Source organism: Topomyia yanbarensis, chromosome 2 (assembly GCF_030247195.1).
Source record: "Topomyia yanbarensis strain Yona2022 chromosome 2, ASM3024719v1, whole genome shotgun sequence".
Classification (NCBI taxonomy): domain Eukaryota; kingdom Metazoa; phylum Arthropoda; class Insecta; order Diptera; family Culicidae; genus Topomyia; species Topomyia yanbarensis.
The window spans coordinates 46,517,786-46,539,055 of NC_080671.1; the positions used below are offsets into that span (position 1 = coordinate 46,517,786).

The 21,270-nt window shown below is 39.5% G+C and overlaps 1 protein-coding gene across 3 annotated transcripts in view; it reads right to left on the minus strand.

The window, feature by feature from the left end:
• Positions 1-21,270, minus strand: part of LOC131684279 (sodium- and chloride-dependent GABA transporter ine) — a 64,055-nt gene that overhangs the window by 26,458 nt on the left and 16,327 nt on the right. Inside the window, exons 2-3 of one of the 3 annotated variants that reach the window (XM_058966994.1) lie at positions 12,510-13,156; positions 12,213-12,438 (exon numbers count right to left, since the gene is read on the minus strand). In XM_058966994.1, the coding sequence (XP_058822977.1) occupies positions 12,213-12,438; positions 12,510-12,996 (713 nt within the window). In that variant the 5' untranslated portion in view covers positions 12,997-13,156. Of the gene's footprint in view, positions 1-12,212; positions 12,439-12,505; positions 13,180-21,270 lie in introns of those variants that run through there. The other 2 variants (XM_058966995.1, XM_058966997.1) reach the window with 2 other exon arrangements.

The following is a 21,270-nucleotide window of genomic DNA, read 5'->3' on the forward strand; positions in this document are numbered from 1 at the left end:
TCATTGGTTAACCCAGGGGAATCCAGGAAGAGGAGAAATCTAGCCTCCCCTACATTGCCTCGTAAGGGTGCCAAGGTGTCGTCCACTCAGAGTGCGCCAACCGCAATCAATAAATCCAACGGAAGTGATGCACAAAAGCCGAAGCAATTTGCTCCAGGACTTGGAAATATTAATTCTAACAAGGAGTACCCACCACTTCCAGGGACACCAAAAACCCCAAGTGTCCCCTTTTTTCAAACAGATACTCAGTCCAGTAGCGGACTAATGAAATTTTCTGACATAGTGGACTTAATTTTCACAGCTTTCAATGTTACTGATCCTCTTAAAAGCCTTCTGATACGTTTTCTCCCTATAGTGCAAACATTTCTGAAGCAGTTGACTACTAAATGGCCCCTCCTTGCAGCGATCGTATCCTTCGATGGCTAAGTCATCGAACGAGGTCACCGATTCGATCACTGTTCTACAGTGGAACAGCAGAAGTATCCTCCCGAAAATCGATTCCTTTAATTTTTTACTAAATAGTTTAAAATGTGATGCTTTCGCATTATGTGAAACTTGGTTAACTTCCGATATAAATCTCAACTTCCACGACTTTAATATAATTCGTCTGGATCGAGAAAACCCCTATGGAGGAGTACTTTTGGGGATCAAAAAGTGCTATTCTTTCAACCGAATTAACCTCCCTTCGACATCAGGCATTGAAATTGTCGCTTGTCAAGTTTTAATCAAAGGTAAAGACCTTTGCATTGCTTCCATCTACACCCAAAACAAAAATCTCTTGCAATGATTGCAAGCGACAATCACTTGCAAATAATGTTAGCATCGCTTGCAATTTTGCAGTTAAAGCCGCTTGCAATTGTTGCAAGCATATAAAATCACTTCATCTCTCGCTATACGTACATACGTTTCTTCAACACACTGTCAAAGGATTACCACCACATTTACATGCCTATGCTGGTTGGTATAGCAACGCACGGCGAGTTTTTATTTTCCGTCTACTTTTTATTCATTCCTCACAAACATCATCAAACGCAGTTTTGTGGTTTATTCATTACACACGAGACGGCATCAAATTGCGGATGTGACAACTGTACGAGTTTTAACGTCCTGTCCTTATGTGTAAGGACAGATCAGTGCTTATAGTTAGCGCTATGATGCGCAAGGACCTAAGTTCAAATCTGGCTGCGTGTTTTACTTTTTTCATTAATCGTGAAATCATCTGTTTATATATGACTTTTATCCACTTATTACTATCTGGTAGTATGGTTGAGTGGATAAAGTATTGCTTAGCGATCTGTTTGTGCGGGGTACATTTTTCAATGCCAACAGTCTTTTTTTCTTACGCATATTGGTCACCAATACACATACATCGCTAATACATAGGCAAAATTCGGTTTTTCTGTTTCTTGCATTGCATGCAAGGAAGCTTCTTGCAATTTTCGCACATTACCAGAACGCTTGCAATTTTCGCTCGTATTTATTGCATTAATGTAAGCGAATCTTACCGGGTACGTTTTGGGTGTACATTCCTCCTAGAGCCTCGGTAGGGCACCGAACGCTTTGTAATATCACGGAATCCTTACCGGCACCGCGGCTAGTTCTGGGAGACTTTAACTCGCACGGTACGGTATGGGGCTGTCTTCATGATGATAATAGATCAACATTAATCCAAGATCTTTGCGATAATTTCAACATGACCATCTTAAACACGGGAGAAATGACGCGGATTCCTACACCACCAGCACGCGCAAGCGCGTTGGATTTATCTCTATGCTCGACTTCGCTACAGTTAGATTGCATGTGGAAGGTGATCCCTGATCCCCACGGTAGCGACCATTTGCCTATCGTGATTTCAATTGCTAACGGTTCAAGACCATCGGAAACAATCAATGTATCGTATGACCTCACACGGAACATTGATTGGAAGAGTTACGCGACCGCGATATCCGTTAAAATCGAATCCACTCAAGAACTTTCTCCGGAGGAAGAGTACAGGTTTTTGGCTGGCTTGATTCTCGACAGTGCGAATCAAGCTCAGACTAAACCAGTACCCAGCGCGAATACCCATGGACGGTCTCCCACCCCGTGGTGGGATAAAGAGTGCTCAGAGCTGTACGCGGAAAAGTCCACTGCATATAAGGCCTTCCGGGAAGACGGGTTACCCGCTAGCTATCTACAGTACGCGTCGTTAGAAAGGCGAATGAAGAGTCTAATGAAAGCCAAAAAACGTAGTTATTGGCGCCGGTTCGTCGACGGGTTAACGAGAGAAACAGCGATGAGCACTCTTTGGGGTACGGCTCGACGTATGCGTAACCGTAATAGTACCAACGAGAACGTGGAATATTCAAACCGTTGGATATTTGCTTTCGCCAAGAAGATCTGTCCGGACTCTGTCCCGGTACAGAAAACGTACCGCGCCGCGTCTCCTCACGATACCGCGAACGAAACACCGTTTTCGATGGTGGAGTTCTCACTTGCTCTCTTATCCTGCAACAATAACGCCCCAGGGTTAGACAGAATCAAATTCAACTTGCTGAAGAATCTACCTGACACTGCAAAAAGGCGCTTGTTGAATTTATTTAACAAGTTTCTTGAGGGTAACATTGTCCCTCATGACTGGAGGCAAGTGAAGGTCATCGCCATCCAAAAACCAGGAAAACCAGCCTCCGACCACAACTCATATCGGCCTATTGCAATGCTGTCCTGTATTCGGAAGTTGTTCGAGAAAATGATCTTGTTTCGCCTCGACAATTGGGTTGAAGCAAATGGCTTACTGTCAGATACACAATTTGGCTTCCGCAAAGGCAAAGGGACGAACGATTGCCTTGCGTTGCTTTCTACAGAAATCCAAATGGCCTATGCTAACAAAGAGCAGATGGCATCAGTCTTCTTGGATATTAAGGGGGCTTTTGACTCAGTTTCTATCAACATTCTGTCAGAGAAGCTGCACCAGCATGGTCTTTCGCCAATTTTAAATAACTTTTTGCTAAACCTGTTGTCTGAAAAGCACATGCACTTTTCGCATGGCGATTTAACAACATCGCGATTTAGCTACATGGGTCTTCCCCAGGGCTCATGTCTAAGTCCCCTGCTCTACAATTTCTACGTGAATGACATTGACGATTGTCTTGCCAATTCATGCACGCTAAGGCAACTTGCAGACGACGGCGTGGTCTCTGTTACAGGGCCCAAAGCTGCCGATTTGCAAGGACCATTACAAAATACCTTGGACAATTTGTCTGCTTGGGCTCTTCAGCTGGGTATTGAGTTCTCCACGGAGAAAACTGAGTTGGTTGTTTTTTCTAGGAAGCGTGAGCCGGCGCAACTCCAGCTTCTATTAATGGGTGCAACGATCAACCAGGCTTTCACATTTAAATATCTCGGGGTCTGGTTCGACTCTAAAGGTACCTGGGGATGTCACATTAGGTATCTGAAACAGAAATGCCAACAAAGGATCAATTTTCTCCGAACAATAACTGGAACATGGTGGGGTGCTCACCCAGGAGACCTGATCAGGTTATACCAAACAACGATATTGTCGGTGATGGAGTACGGGTGTTTCTGTTTCCGCTCCGCTGCGAACATACACTTCATCAAACTGGAGAGAATCCAGTATCGTTGCTTGCGCATTGCCTTGGGTTGCATGCACTCGACCCATACGATGAGTCTCGAAGTGCTGGCGGGCGTTCTTCCGCTAAAAAATCGATTTTGGGAACTCTCATATCGATTGCTCATCCGATGCGACATTCTGAACCCGTTGGTGATTGAAAACTTCGAGAGGCTCGTCGAGCTTAATTCTCAAACCCGATTTATGGCCTTGTACTTCGACTACATGGCACAGAGCATTAATCCTTCTTCATATACTCCCAGCCGTGTTCGTTTCCTAGATACTTCTGATTCTACTGTATTCTTCGACACATCCATGAAGGAAGAGATTCGTGGAATCCCGGACCATATACGCCCGCAAGTGATCCCCAATATATTTTATAATAAATTCCGAGAAGTCGACTGTGACAAAATGTTCTACACTGACGGATCAAATCTCGATGGGTCCACTGGCTTCGGTATCTTCAACAATACTATCACCGCTTCATTCAAGCTCCATGATCCCGCTTCAGTTTACGTCGCAGAGTTAGCTGCAATTCAGTACACCCTTGGGATCATCGACACTCTGCCCACAGATCACTACTTCATCATTTCGGACAGCCTCAGCTCCATCGAGGCTCTTCGTGCGATGAAGCCCAAAAAGCAATTCCCATATTTCCTGGGGAAGATACGGGAGTCCTTGTGTACGTTATCTGAAAAATCTTATCAAATTACCTTTGTTTGGGTCCCCTCTCATTGCTCTATCCCGGGCAATGAAAAGGCCGACTCATTAGCAAAGGTGGGCGCATTAAATGGTGACATATACGAAAGACCAATCTGCTTCAACGAATTTTTTAGTATTTGTCGTCAGAGGACACTCAACAGTTGGCAAACCTCGTGGAGCAATGGTGAACTTGGACGATGGCTACATTCCATTATCCCAAAGGTATCAACGAAGCCTTGGTTCAGGGGGATGGATGTGGGTCGGGATTTTATTCGTGTAATGTCCCGACTTATGTCGAACCACTACACCTTGGATGCGCATCTGCGGCGTATTGGGCTTGCGGAGAGTAGTCTGTGCGCTTGTGACGAGGGCTATCACGACATCGAGCACGTTGTCTGGGTATGCGCCGGGTACTTGGACGCCAGGTCTCAGTTAAAGGATTCCCTTCGGGCCCGAGGTAGACCACCCAATGTCCCAGTCCGAGATATACTGGCAAATCGTGATTTCCCCTATATGTCCCTTATTTATACTTTCATAAAAACGATAAATATCCCAATTTAGCCCCTCTCTTTTTATTTCTCGTTTTAGAAGCTTTCTCTTGCCTTGTGGGACCGATCAGCTCCAGACTGCAACTATGTAACCGCCGTCGCACTTACCACTACGGAAACTGAAGCGAGAGCGACTCAAGGTCCGATGACTTTTGAAGGATTCCCCGCGGGTCCGAAGAATACCATCCGCCAATCCGACCTACTAGACTGAGGCGGTAATCTTTCGCTGATCTCCCGTTTGAGCGAAAGTTGCAAGTTTTGCTCTTCTCTCCTGGTCACCATCTACGCTTTCTCTCCCCTGTCCTTGATACAACTGCTTCTACAGCCCCCCTCTGAATATCTTGACCAAGCATAAGTCTCCGCTAAAAAAGTTCAAAATTGTATTCTGTATTCCTAGTTTTAAGATAGTTGTAATTTTACCTCTTTGTTAAAACTATTGTCCCCCATCTTGTAAATAGAATTGTATCCCTAGTCTTAAAGCACCTGCTAATTTTCTCATAAATATTTGTTCCCCCTTTTGTGTACCAAACTATATTGTTAGTTTTAAGATAACTGTAAATATTTCCTAAAAATTATTACTATTGAATTCCTTGTTTTAAAATTTTTTCATAAAAAAAAATCTTTCGCCCCCTCTCTTGTATATAGAATCTTATTTCTAGTCTTAAGATAGCTGTAAAATTTTTCTTTTTTAAAAAAATATTTCAACATTGTAACCTCCTAGTTTTAAAATATACAAAATGTAAAAACAAAAGAATTTGGCACCGCCAAGCTAACGCATTTGTGCCTATCAAATAAACGAAATGAATAAAAAAAAAAAAAAAAAAAAAATGTAGGAGACATTTATTCCGGCCAGTTGCATGGAGAATTTCGAAAATTTGCTTCTGAATAGGGAGTACGCGTCAAATTCAAAATGCCGGGGTATTGAAACTGAAATATAATAGCAAATGTCGGAGAATATAGTTTTCTCGAAACGACATTCAGCGCGTTCCTAAAAGACTCTTCAAGTAATTGAATCTCCATTTGCTTGCTTAGTTTTTGGCGTATATTCACATACCGCCAAGTTACCCCGTGGCCGGGGTAACCGGACAACCAATCGATCTAAAAATGTACCTACCTTACCGCTTAAAGTAAACCATCTGCAAAAAGCTCATTGGACTAGTTTTTTCTACAATCACGAAACTTGGACTATGTTGACGGATGATTAACGCGTCCTTTTTGCTCTCAAACAAAAGGTTTTCCGAGTCATGATTTACTACAACTCCTTGGAGAATCAACCATCGCTTGCACTGCGAAAATTATGCAGATGTGGTAGGCTGGACGTGCTGTCAAAGTGGTGAAAGACAATCCGGTTAAAATGTTCATGAAACTATACTTTGGGTACAAGTAGCGAACAACATGAACCGACCAAGTTGAACGGGACATGCAGAGTCTGAAAAGTTGGCGATGAACAACCATACACCGAGTGAACCAAAGATGACTTTTGGATACAACAAAATATGTTACTGATTTAAACTGAAAGATAAAATAAGAAGAGAAGCTGTAAAGATTTTTTTGGACAATAGTACAACTAGCGGAGGTCCAGTTCAAAAGTAACTAATCAGCAAATCATGACTGTATACATAAAAACATTTGAAAAATTACAAAAATTGTAAAAATATAGTTCTAAAATAAATGTGCCATAGAAAAATTATAGAGAAATGTAAAAAAAAATATTCTTTGTAAAGTAGTGTTAGCGACGATTAGAGGATTGTCTGAAATTCCTCCTCAAACTGCATATTGGTCAATCATAACAAAAAAAACTGAATCTTCATTGTTATTCATATCGTACCGCCGTTGAATAGGCGTAAATCCTCAACGAAGAAACTGACGGATTACTCGACCTACATTCAAATTGAGTAGAAATCGCAAGCCAACCCGACCGTAGGCCACAAATTTATTAAAGCCGGTTCAGCTATTCAGCGAAATTGTTCTTTACGAAAAGAAGCACTTACTCTCGCTCACGCGTTCATCAGTTGCAGGAGGTAAATTGTCTTCACATCATGGACTGACCGACCTATTTGACGAAACTGCTGCGGATTTCAGCACTTAGTATTCAAATGAAGCCCGTGCTGTTGTCAATTGAGGAAATTGTCATCAGAGCGGTTCAGTTCGCCGTATAACCAACCGACCGATCGTCCGCCAAACTGCGCCGGCTGTCGGCTGGCTGGACAGGCTTACTCACTGAGGGACGGTCAGCTGACAACCGCCGCCGTCACCGCATGTGTGATACTTGGTATACATATGTACATATGACACTATACTGTTTATGATTATGGATTATCATCATAAAAGTAGTACAACCATGAAGCTTCACTATCAAATTGTACATTTTGCGCTAGAAACGAGACACAATTGCAATGCTACACGCTAGCAATGTTCTGTTGTTCGTCTCAAATGTACATCCCGGTTGTTACGCAAGACTGCAATGAACATTCGAATCGTTTTCGAGAATGTGTCTCCAATAACTACTAGCACTTAACGGATAATCCAACATTGGAAAACATTTTTCGTGTTCCTAGACTTCCTTTTAATTTACGAATGGAAGTATCAAGAATTGCTTTTTCGGTTAGCTTGCGTTTTGAATGCATCTATTACGCCACATTACACTCAATCGCTAGTCAGCAGCTCAGTTGTTACAAAAGATTTATTCCAAAACACTGACTCAAACAACACAAAATTGCATGATACACTAGCAACGATAATTTGTAACTATACTATTTTTAAACAATGATACTATGTAATTGGATTAAATTCGAAGGTCTTTGCAAATAAAAATGGATCTCTGAACTCTTATCAGCAGTATGACGACCTGTGCATAGTGCTCTAGTTCACAAACTCAAGAACACGTTGATAAGACACTAAATCCGGGTTTATTACCGTAGAAGTCCGATACAGTTGAGCAAATCTAGAAATATATTACAACCTCAATAAAATAACAAACCCGTTAGATGTGGATCCCTTCGCGTTGCACCATTCTGAACAATGTGAAGACGGCTGCCATACTACCCATGATCGCATAATTGTCCCGTTTTCTATGGGATTTCCTTTCTTTATGGGACTTAGGAAAGCTCCATAACACATGTACCTTCTCCTTAGAGTGGCCAAATTTACGGATTTTCGCGTAGATCTAGGGATTTCTGTCCTCTCAACGGATCTACGCATTAGCTTGTGGAATCTACGGAATTTTCTTAACTTCTTCTACGGAAGTAAAAATAATACGCATTCGATTATTTCAATCGAATTTTGCTCGTTACCCTCAATAATTGTTGCACTTCCTTGCTCTTAAGAATGCATTAATTTTCATGGTTTTCCTCAACTTTGACATCAAATAAACAATTATGCACGCTTTGTTCGATTAGATTCCGAAACTAATCGAACCGGAATCGGTTAATGCATTTGAGCAGGAATAAGCGAGAATTCTGAAGAGTATTTCAATAATATTCGACTGATATTCAATCTTGCACAGTAATCTAAATGAAGTATGTTTTGTAGTGCGTTACTGAATGCGACTGTGATATCTTTGAACATGTTCGAAAATAAAGGATTTTTGTGACAAAATGTCCTTTCCATCTTTTTCGAGAAACGAAAATATTTTCATTTAAACACTAAGAATGGTTTCTTTAAAAACTGCAATTTTCCGAGTGTTATTTCAAAAGTTATAGCATTTAATAATTATTTTTCCTTAAATTTTCCCATGGTGCTAATGTCAACTTCAAGCGAAGTGGGTGGGGGTATAAAATTGTCCAAATGATGTGAAAATTGGCATCTGAGTTTACTATAATATTTGTCACAATATGAAGGCCCTTTGAATTTTAAAAATGAGTGTTTTTGCAATACTCTAATTCTCGCATATATAAATAATGATATGAGTGAAATTCACCTACATAATTTGGCACTGCGTATCAGTTTCGAGTACATTAAAAAATCATGTCGAAATGCGTAGAATTTCGGGGTTCGTGTGGTTCGAATACAGTTAAACCAACCTATTCCTTCTTACTTGACTTGACCAGGGCCGGTGGAAAGCGTGGATAGTACTACCCACTCGAAAATAACCGAGTGGGTAATTACCCACTCGAAATTTTGAACCATTTCAAAAAATTTAGATGCGCAACGCATGTATCTCGCACTACACACATTTGAAAACATCGATGTACCAAAATTCCATTTGCATAAACGAACGTGATTTAATGTGAATGTAATGTAAGCGTGTGCATTGCGAAAAGGGAAAAAATCCTTACTAATGGACCCCTCACCCTATACTTTCTACCCACTCGAGCGTAAAGTGTTTCGCCGCCCATGTACTTGACACACTATGCATATATTCTGGCCAGACGTCTACGTGCCAGCTCGGCAATCGAACGGCACACTACGGTAAACCATTACATCCTTACAACAACTGGTAACTAGGAATAACGTAACGATATACTGGTCACTAAGAAATTGCTGTTAACGAAGTGGTTGACGAATTAGTCAGACGTGGTTCATCAAACCTGTTTGTTGGACCAGAACTATTTCTGGCATATCTGCCTGTGCCATCAAACCACAACTTTCAGTTTGGGCAAGATACCAACTACTAAACGACTGGTGTAACGTAGTAGGCGTTCGACAAGCTAAGAAATTCATACATCCACACCCAAAACTTGGCCGCAATACTTTGACGGTAATAAGAAAAAATGCTCTAATAGCAAGACGTTTAATACTAAAACGGCAATACCAACACATTCAAATCCTTTCTGCGTCGCACTCATGTTTCATCAATTCTTATACAATAAATATTAACGCGTCGGATTGTCTGCAAGTGTGTAGCACTTTGCTTGTCATAGTATTGCGCATCAAGCGAAGCAAACGCAATGTGGATAAAGACGAATTTCGATTTTCTCTACACCACACATTCCGTATTAGAAGATCGGCTCACGCTGGGCTAGCTTCAAAGCACAGTCAGAAAAACCAACTTGGAATAGTTGTGGGTTATTTCGGTCGGTGTTAAATTGAAATTTGTTTTCTATCACGGACGTCAACAGCAAGGTAGCGACTGCACAAAACATGCACAGTCCTTCCCGTCATGTACGAGAAGCAAGACCTACGGTTTGGATCCTCGCATCCGCAGCATCAAGTATGGGCCTGGTTCAGGTCCGGACCTGGTAAGAGGAAATGATCCGGGAGGACCGGGATTAGGAGCTGGTCCGGATCTGGAACTGTGTCGGATCCGGAAACAGCCTATAATTTTTATTTCACTAGCCAACCTACCCAGTAAAAAAATCCGTAATTTCGGCAGGTTTCTGCCAATATTTGGGCAGATTTCAGTCTGAATTAGAGCAGAAATCCGCCTAAGGTCCGGTTGGTTTGACCCGATACTAACACTATCATAGAAATCGACCGAATTATCCTAAATACGAACAGAGCCGAGATTAACATATACTGAAAAAGTGTTTAGTTGTGTCTTACACATACATGAACAGCAACCGAAATTCGCCATTCCACCGTTTACTAAATTTTCTGGAAGATGAGTTTAATACCGCAATGTGCAATTGCGTGGTCTGTTACCGAAATGACAATAGAATCTTATCCAAAAGTAATAGAAACATACCCGTCGGTTCAGCGACCCGTAAGTCCAAGAAAAAAACAAGAACATCCGACCATGAGCATCATGAATGCAGTACCGATGACGACATGGACATGAACTAAAACGCGAGAGAAGACGGACCGAATGACCCTCAAGGTGCAGCAGACAACGCACCTAAATTTTCACCACCAAGGAAGAGGATTTCAACACGCTGCAACAAGCTGCGTTAACAAGATCCTATGGATAGTTGAGAGTTTAATTTAATTTCTACAAATTGTAAAAAATTTAAAAGACCCACGGCTCAGTTATGCTAACGCTTTGAGCCGTGTTAATTAAAAAAATACCCGTCGGTTTTTGGATGTATAAAAATTGATTCCGTCAGACACTAGTTACATTGTCATCACGCTATTTTAAAACAACATTGCGAAAAATCATCTCAAATTTATCACAGTAATGTAATGAAACTATGAGACAATTTTCACAAAATTTGAAAAAAAAATGATTTGAGGGTTAATATGACGCCCATGTTTGGAAATAAAATTAAATGTGATATCAATTGATACAAATAGAATTTCTATTGAACATATGTAAAGACTTATTATGTACAACAACAATGTTACCAAAAACGGAACCTATTTGTTTCCAAAATCGGAGTATGCCAAAAAGGGAGCATGCCAAAAACGGAACGTGCCAAAAACGGAATCTTATTGTATTGCCAAAAGCTGGAGCCCTTTACAAACACAAACATTATATAATATATGAAATCGCTAATATCCAAAGTTTTGACTCCAATCAATTAAGTACCTCAAAACACTGTTTTGAACCACTGTGTATAGTGGAGCAAAATAGGCAATTACCCAAATGTTTCTCATCTCTTAGAATTGTTCAACAAGTTTGTTTTCGCTTCTAGTCTATTCTAGTACTTTTATTGATTCTGATTCTCTGATTATGAAGCAGGTATTTGTTTAATTTTCTTATTTAATAAACTCCATTACAATGCTTTCGAAGACTAATCAACAACGATTGCTTCTTAGAATACTAACGTAAACCTTTCGAACAGCACTATTTTTGAATTGGATATTCTGCTGGTAGTTACTAGGAACTTTTCTGAAAAATCTTCGAAACCCAGTTTACATCAATTGTTCTGAATTAGAGTATCCATGAACAATATCGCGATCTTCAAACATTTTGACTTAATTCTCCGGAGGTCCGCCGAGCACCGAGTGTACAACGTTGTGAAATTTTAGCGAAATCGTCTTAGATTTTCAGGTGGTTGACCAAATGTCGATAATGCTAGCAGGCTATTCTCTCGCTCATAAGCTATTAGTGATCAGATGATTTTCGAACCCATTTTTTGCATTTTGCCATTTTTTCTGATTGCCTGAGGATGTCAAAAATTCAAGCACTACATTAAAGAGTATTACCCATACAACTTCCTTATCAACACGTCAAATCAGTTAATGCAATAACGATTTAAACACTGCGGAATATTCATATACCGTAAAACGGCCATAAATACGTAAATAACTACGGTTGTCGCAGCCGTACTCTACAGAGGTTGCGTGCCACCGTTAATCGTGTCGACATTTTTGATAATACTGATGATGCTCACAAACAACCTAGAATGAAGACTAGCCGCTGCCACACGGTTAACAAGCATTTAGAGATGGTAATTGAATTATTCTTGACATCTATTCGATGAAATCTAATCAAGATGTAGTAGCTATAATGCATATATAAGATTACAACTTACGTTGGCGGATTGATGATGGTTAGCAGTTCGGTGGGTGAGTTTGGCACTCTCCGGATAACCATCCGGCGGCCATCCGTAGAGCCAACCCCGATCGAGGCAAGCGACCGTATCGAAGTCGCGTCGGAGAACAACCGCGGGGTACCTCCAGATTCGCTGAAGATGTATGAACCAGTTCGTGTGAACGGTGCATTGGTGTGTGCGTCCGCTATTGCTTGGCGATCATGAGCTGATTTCCCAAAAACAGAAAATTATTAAGCTTATTGAAGGGATGTAAGTACACTTCCAACATTTACCTACCAGAACGTACCGATCTCAAACCGTGGAATTGTTTGGCCTTAGAACCCTGTGGATATGCTGGGTTCAACACTGAACTGGGCCCGCTAGAAGAGCTCTCCCCAATTTCGAATTTCGCTACCATCTGGCCAGGAACAGGAACATTCGCGTTATTCGGACTAGTGGGGCGACTGGCGGGAATATTGTTATTATTAGAATGACTAAGCGCGTTCGAAGAGGTGATTCCAGCTGCTGTAGAGTTACTCCCACTCCCGAAAGCACTGTTCGGTTGCGCGGGAACGATGATGAACTTGCGATGGTTTGATGGTAGTAGCAAAATTTTCGAGTCATCGCTTTGTACCACCACATTGTTGTTGGTTGCTTTATTATGACTTTTATTGTAGTTGGTGTTGATCGCATTAAAGTGCAGATCCGTAATGATACGTCGATTTGGAATCGGATTGAGCGAATGGGTTTCGAGCTGGTTCTGTTGATCCTGTGGGTGCTCCATAATGGCTAATGCCGTAGATCACATACACTTTAAGTGCGAAAAGGGTAACGAAATCTATCACAGTAGCTTTAAATGTATCAGGTAATATCACGTGACTCTTGGAAGGTAACGGTCATCTTTGGCTAACCTGCGCGCTGGATATGAAAACCGCTGTTCGCATCTGAAACAAGAAATGGGAATAAACTAATTAGATTTATTGGGAATTCCATGGACGATTGATGGGTGTAGCAACAGGTATATTGATCACAGCAATGGTATGCATTGCGGTGTAAATACGTAATTTGTTGCGACGTTCTCCAAAGCGATTGAAGTTTTACGCGGGAAATACTGAAATGTGTTTCCCCGAAAACTTGAAATTTCTGTATATCCGGTGAACTTACGTTCTGTTATTTCCGGGATTTGAGAATCCCGATAAAACGGTTCTTATATTGATTTTTGCAAAAGTTTTTCAAAAGGAATATGATGAAAGTAGTGTGAAGTTTGTTTGGATTCCGCACATTTGTTTTTGGCTTTATATATAGTTCATCCATGAATTATTACAGCGCACAAGTTTAAACGAACGCAGATAATTGAGGATGTCTGTCAAAGGTACTAATAAGAATCAAATAGATACTACTAATTTATTAACCTAATCAATGAATTCTGGTCCACTCAAATGCAAATTCATAACAGTAGATCACGAATCAAGGTAAATTCGTGTGAATCAAACTGACAAAATATCGAGTCACCACTTTATATATTATCATGATTGCAAGATTAATTGTTTATGATTTTGCAACTATGCTCAATTGTAATTAACTACATAACGGAGAAGGAACTGGAATGAATAATTGCAATTTAAATGCTCTCGAACTCCGTAAATATATTCAATTACCTGCTCAATATTTGTAAACTCTGTTGGTTTTTTTTGGTTGATATTTATCACCAAAAATTGCGGTAGACTTGGGTAGAATGCCAAACTCCTACCAGCGGAATGTAAAAGATGCCTAGTCCTAAGTTTCCATTCGAAATTTATAACGGATTCACCCTATAACACCTATCTGTCTTTCAATTTCGTTGCTGTCGATTAACTTAGTCTTAAATTTTCCGTAAATAGTCAACAAAATCGATACAGTAGAACCTTGCGGCAATTAAAACATAGTAACAACTCTGAAGTTTGTCCACCTAACATTGTGATGAGACATTTCTTACAACTCTTATTACTCTCTTCGGATATTACATCGATTGAGAACATTAACAACACGATGTTTCGCGATGTTTTTGATAACACATACATGCGACAGTGGTAGGCCTCAGAGAAACGGCCAAATCAATATCGTTGTTGCTTTGTTTTCATCACCGCTAGCAAATTTGGTATGGACGGTCATCGACTATTTTCGGTGAAAATTAAAACAAGATGCATTTTACATGATGTTTCGACCTACTAATATTTTCAGTAATCTTCAGCGGCTTTCTAAAATACAATATCTGTTAAAATCGAACACCAAACACAAATTTAAACAACATCACCTACATTCTACATTTTCAACTGCTGTCTAGTCTTCTATATTCAATCTCCGTTGGTACTTTCTTCTTCGGACGCACGGTGCATTTTAGCTTCTCTATTGAGGAGGGCGTCTGGTGTAAAGAGCTCGAACCGAAAGGTTTTTATTAGATTATAGAGGTTTTAACCTTAAGGTCGCCTCTTCGGGTTAGAAAAATCTTATGAAAAATTTCTAACCCTATGTGCGGGGTTGGGACTCGAACCCAGGTGCGCTGCGTACAAGGCAATCGATTTACCAACTACGCTACGCCCACCCCAACCGAAAGGTTATTTAGTTTCATGATTTTGAAGGCAGGGCAACAATGGATCTTTTGTGTAATATTAAGATCTATTTTTTTATTTTTTATCTATTGTGTATGAAAAATATTGTCAGTCGCAAAGCATACGACGGTTTCAAGATTAGACGTCCAACCATTTCCACGCCGAGGAGCGCCGCGGCGAACACGATAACTCTTGATAAAATTGCCTGACACAAATTTTTTTTAAAGATTTGTAAAGCTTAGACTTGTGGTTATTCAATGAGCCAAAAAATAGAAAAAAGTTCGAGTGTCGGAAAATGGCTTCATGAAAACCGAAAAATCTCATATTTCACTGTAGAATTCGCTCACTTTTCTTCAAAATAATAGGTAGAAAAGTTTTTTAACCAGTTTTCTGTGGTTCATAGACAGGTTACACATATTGTGCATTCTCATAAGAAAATCAAATCAATTCGTTGATTATTTTTTGAATTATCGTGTTCGCCAATTTTAAAAACGCGGTTTCGAGAAAAAAACGCCATTAAAGGGTGTCTCACATAAAATTGCATCACAGAAAAAACGCTGTAGAAAATGACCCATTGGGTATTTTCTCTTGAAAATTTGGGTAGAAGTAGTTCAGAGTGCATTTCAATAAAATTCAATAAATAGTTCAGAGTGTATTGTTTACACTGTATTTTTATAGTAGTCAGTTTTTCGAAAAATTTTGCCGATAGATTGCAATCTGCGTGTGTTGTAGCAAATACACGCGAGGAATTCATGGCAGTTTAAAACAAAAGAAGTTCAGCGTGGCCACCGAGATTGCGGGAAACTATTCTAGAGGTTCACCAGATGCCCCCCTTAAGCCGTTGTATGCAGACCTAAACTTAATAGAATTCCGTTGTAGATTGAACGTGTTCAACTCGCCTTTAATTGTTATTTGGAATATGGTATCGTTCCTAGGTACTGCCTCCAATATTTTAGCATTTTTTAAATCAAAAATTGACTTAATCCATCTAACAGTGAGATGTGACATTTCTTACACATATCACTGTTGGATCATTCATTAGTTTGCAGAACTCATTCGATGTAGGCACCAAACTAGTGGTAGGATAAACACAGTTTCGATTTCTGAAAGAATAATACATCGAATAAAAAATTATTAAAGCGAAAAATTGGTAAAAAGACATCAAATTAATAAATTGAGTAGAATGATTAATATAAATCAAATTAGTAAAATAAATAAATCAAATTAGTTCAGCCCATTGAATCAAAAATTGGATAATATAAAAAGATATAAAATTTATGTAATAAATTAAATTGATTCAAACTAAAATTGAATGAAATAAATAAAAGGAATGATTGAACAGAATCAATAAAATCAATTAAACAAAGAAACAAAATAAAACCAATGAACTGGAAAAAAAAATAAAATTAATCAAATTAAGGAAAATAATAAAAAAAGAATAAAAGGATAAATGAAATGAATTAGTAAAATGAAAAAAGAAGGAAAAATAACCGGAATAAACTGAATTCAATGATTAAAATGAAAAAAAACTAAACAATCTTAAAACAGAAATGAAAATAATAGGATAAATAAATTTGTACTAAATTCTAATTTGGATGAAATTAATAAAATGAATGACTAAAACATTAGATTATCAAAGTGAAAATACTGAATGAAAGCATGAACTGGAAAAATGTATTATTTACATAAAATGAAAACAGTGAATACTATAAGTTAAATGAATGGTATGAATAAAATACACGATACGAATAAACTGATCAGAATAAAATAGACAAAATGAGCTCAAATGAACAAAATGAATAAAAAGAATGCTGAATGAATAAAAGAGTTAAAATGAAAGGATCATACATGTAATATTATTAAAAAAATAAAAAATTAACTTACCAAAACAAATAAAATCCATCAAATGAATGAACAAAAGAATGTGTTTATGGAATGGAATTTAAAAAAAAACTTAAATATTTTGAATAAAAATTTGAGAATTATTGTTTCGGTCCCGACAGCATAAGTGCTAAGATACTTTAGGCTTGTCCGGACATGCCGCAGACTCGGGTGATTTGCATTCAATAAAATGCCAACACATCCTGACTCCTGCGGTAGAAGACAAAGAGACAGTCGTCGGCAAACTTCAAGCTTTCTCAAATTCCACGCTTTTCTATTTTTTCCTTCACATATTTGCTCTTTCTGGAGTACTATGGCTCTTAATATTGAAAATGCTTCATACTTTCCAGTCCCTTGCTAATTTTATGTCGTTACAACATAAACAAATTACTCACTCTTAGTCTTTTCTAAAAAAGAAAAAAAAGAATGGCTATTTAATATACAATGCACATTCTTTGCTGTTTTCACCTTTACGTGTTAGTTCCCCATTTTTTTGACAATGTCAATCTTGATCTGGTTATCAAGAAATTGGAACGTTCAATTAATTTTGGAATTCAAAGATGTCTATTTGATCACAAATTTCTGAAAAGAAGAATTTAAGATGACATAAGGTTACATGTGCTTCCAATCCACTTGAATAGAGAGCACAGAGAATACCGATGAATGAGGCAGGTAAAAATATTCCAAAGTATTCGTTTGCATTGAAATAAATAGAAGGGAGTGTACAGTGTCTAGGATATGCTAAAGGGCGAACACGAAATTATTGCGACACATTCAACAGGGCATAACTTTTGAAGTAGAATACTTCTAACGTTTCAATATGGGGTCCCGTTTCAAAAATTTCAGTTGAGAAATTTTCCCAGGTTTGAAATGCGAGTATCTTCCGTTCTACTGGACGAAGTCGCAATATTTTTGCACTATCTGATCGGAAATTTGTGCACGTATTTCGTATTAAATTTCGGAATTACAGCGACTACTATAAATAAACCAAAACAAGGATTTTCAGAAAATCCTTCGGAAACAGCGAGGAAAACGCGCAATTTGCCAGCATATCCCACGCAGAGCCGTCAAAAAGGAGCATGTAAGCGTTTCATTACATACGGGAATGTTATATATACAGGTCACGCGAGCTTGTTTTGTATCAGTGGGTGCTCGCTTACCACACGAGTAACATGCTCGTCCGGACGGTACAATGAGCGGTATCATGTTTGCGTTCCCGTACCAAGCGTCATCGCAAGGTTCTTCGTGATAGAATCCAGGGAATCACCAAATCTGCCATTCGGCGTCTGGTTCGTCGTGGTGGTGTAAAATGCATCTCCGTTTTAATCTACGAATGCTGATGGTGTGCAGGAAAATGTCATCCGAGATGCCGTGACCTATACTGAACGCGCCAAGTGCAAAATCTCAATGAATGTCGTCTATACTTTGTAGCGGCAGGGACGCACATTGTATGGTAGAACTCACTTGTATCATTATAAAAAAGGCCCTTTTCAGGGCCACCACTCATTTCAAAGAATAAGTTTGCATTTTCTGTTTCATGGACTGTTTCTCCCTGGAGAGCAATTTGGGTTAAACCCTAAATTATGATTTATTTCAGTACGCAAATTGCAAATAAAACCTGAAACAAACTGGAGTGAAGTGGAAAACATTTTGGTTCAGGTTTCAATTCTCAAACATTTTACCAAGGTGCCGTATTACATTACTCTCTTTACCCTGAGTGTTCGATAATCTCCGTATTGGAAACACAATTTCAATTTTGTTCTTTATCAAAAATATGTGGTCGACCAACGAAGGGGTGGAGCTTCGAAGAACACATATTGAGGACAACACAAAAAAGGACGAGCTTACATTGTGCTGTAGTCAGGTATAAAAACTCAGCATGCTGTTGCTCACGCTCAGTTCGTTTCCAGCATCAGCATGCAGCAGTTCGTTTGCAGCATCTCCCGCAAAATTTAAACCGCCGTCCGTTTGCTGCTGTCAGAAGAGTTGGCCAAGCACGCCGTCTTCGATGGCACCAAAACTGTTACCATATACACCAGCTCCAAGTAAATTTCGAACACTGCCCAAACAAAAGGCCCTTTTCAGGGCCATCAATTTATCGACAAAGAATGAAATTGAAGTTTTGTTATTACAAGCATCAGCTTGTCAAGAGTGTTGGATGGTAAGTGAGCCGCTTATGAACGGGCGGTATTGTTCACAAGCTTTCACGTAGAATGGCACAAAATCAAAAGTTATTTGTGATTTATAGACAGTTTAGTGTAATGATTCAATTTACAAAAATCGAACGTTTTCTAACGTTTCGATATAGGTGCTCCGTTAGTTGTGACTAATTCTGTAGAATGTACAATTACTGAAAATAATGGATTTTGAAAGTAGTGGTTGGTCCGTACAATTCGATTCCAAGCGAGCCAGACAATTTTCGTTCGTCCACCTCTGACAATAGAAGTAAACTATTTTATTTTGAATTCAACTACAACTTCCTTGAAAACAGCACAGCTATAAAACTTTTGGGAAAAACGCGCAAACCTAAATTTTCCACTATAATGGAAACTGCCTGCGCCCCCGCAGGGAGGAAAGAGGTTGTAATGCAATGGAAAATGAAAATTTCATTTATATCTTACTGGAATATAATTGGCTGGTCCTGGAAAGAACTTGTTGGTTTGTGGTTTATTTTGGGTCACAATTTAGGCCCGCACGGTTGCTGATAGCTGTGAATTTCTCGCAGGCCGACAGTTTCTGTTCAGTAGCGATGAGGCTTCCTAACGCCAACCGTGACTGGGGCACTTTTACACGGCCTTCGTCGCTTACTGCTTGCAGGGAGGCTTTCCTCCGGTGGACTACGCAAATTGCAAATATGGTCAGAAACAAACTGGAGTGAAGTGGAAAACATTTTTACTAGACGCATTCAAAAAAGGTTTCAATTCTCAAACATTTTACCGAGGTGCCGTATTACATTACTCTCTTTACCCTGAGTGTTCGATAATCTCCGTATTGGAAACACAATTTCAATTTTGTTCTTTATCAAAAATATGTGGTCGACCAACCAAGGGGTGGAGCTACGACGAACACATATTGAGGACAACACAAAAAAGGACGAGCTTACATTGTACTGTAGTCAGGTATAAAAACTCAGCATGCTGTTCCTTACGCTCAGTTCGTTTCCAGCATCAGCATGCAGCAGTTCGTTTGCAGCATCTCCCGCAAAATTTAAACCGCCGTCCGTTTGCTGCTGTCAGAAGAGTTGGCCAAGCACGCCGTCTTCGATGGCACCAAAACTGTTACCATATACACCAGCTCCAAGTAAATTTCGAACACTGCCCAAACAAAAGGCCCTTTTCAGGGCCATCAATTTATCGACAAAGAATGAAATTGAAGTTTTGTTATTACAAGCATCAGCTTGTCAAGAGCGTTGGATGGTAAGTGAGCCACTTGTGAACGACGGTATTGTTCACAAGCTTTCACGTAGAATGGCACAAAATCAAAAGTTATTTGTGATTTATAGACAGTTTAGTGTAATGATTCAATTTACAAAAATCGAACGTTTTCTAACGTTTCGACATAGGTGCTCCGTTTCAAAATTTTCGGCCAGAATGCTGCCTGTTTTTTCAAACGTGAAAATCTGCTGTTGTATTGAATGAAAACCTTCGATTTTTGCGCTGATTGGAAATAGTTGTGACTAATTCTGTAGAATGTACAATTACTGAAAATAACGGATTTTGTGAAAGCAGTGGTTGGTCCATACAATTCGATTCCAAGCCAGACTAGTTTTCGTTGGAAGGTCCACCTCTGACAATAGAAGTAAACTATTTTACTATGAATTCAACTACAACTTCCTTGAAAACAGCACAGCTAAAAAACTTTTGGGAAAAACGCGCAAACCTAAATTTTTCACTATAATGGAAACTGCCTGTGCCCAGCCGCACAGCATCATCAAGATTGATAGTAATTCAAGCCGGGAGGAAAGAGGTTGTAAGGCAATGAAAAACGAAAATTTCATTTATATCTTACTGGAATATAATTGGCTGGTCCTGAAAAGAACTTGTTGGTTTGTGGTTTATTTTGGGTCACAATTTAGGCCCGCTCGATTTCTGATAGCTGTGAATTTTTCGCAGGGCGACTGTTTCTGTTCGGTAGCGATGGGGCTTCTTAACGCTAACCGTGACTGGGGCACTTTTACACGGCCTTCGTTGCCAACCAGCCCCTGTCAAGGACGACGTCTCTGTACAGCCAGCATCACTGCCATGAAAGGCAAAACATTGATTTTGAGCCGAATGATTAGAAGCTGTATTTAGTTACAAAATGTCGATTTTCTGAATGATATGATATTAAATCATCCCACAAGATGCAAAACGTCGTGTGAAATGCTTGAATATCGAGCATAGTGCCGAACATAATTCTTTGGGGCTTTATAGCTATAACGCCCCATATATGTCGGTCGCTCTCAAACTCCATATGATGGTATAGGGTTGCCAGGGAGTTGTTGCCAACTGCTTGCGGGGAGCCTTTCCTCCGGTGGACTTACAATTTGTTTGGTACAGGTCATGTGGCGAAAAATGCTGATCTGCTACTTCTCTGATGCTGGTAGTAGG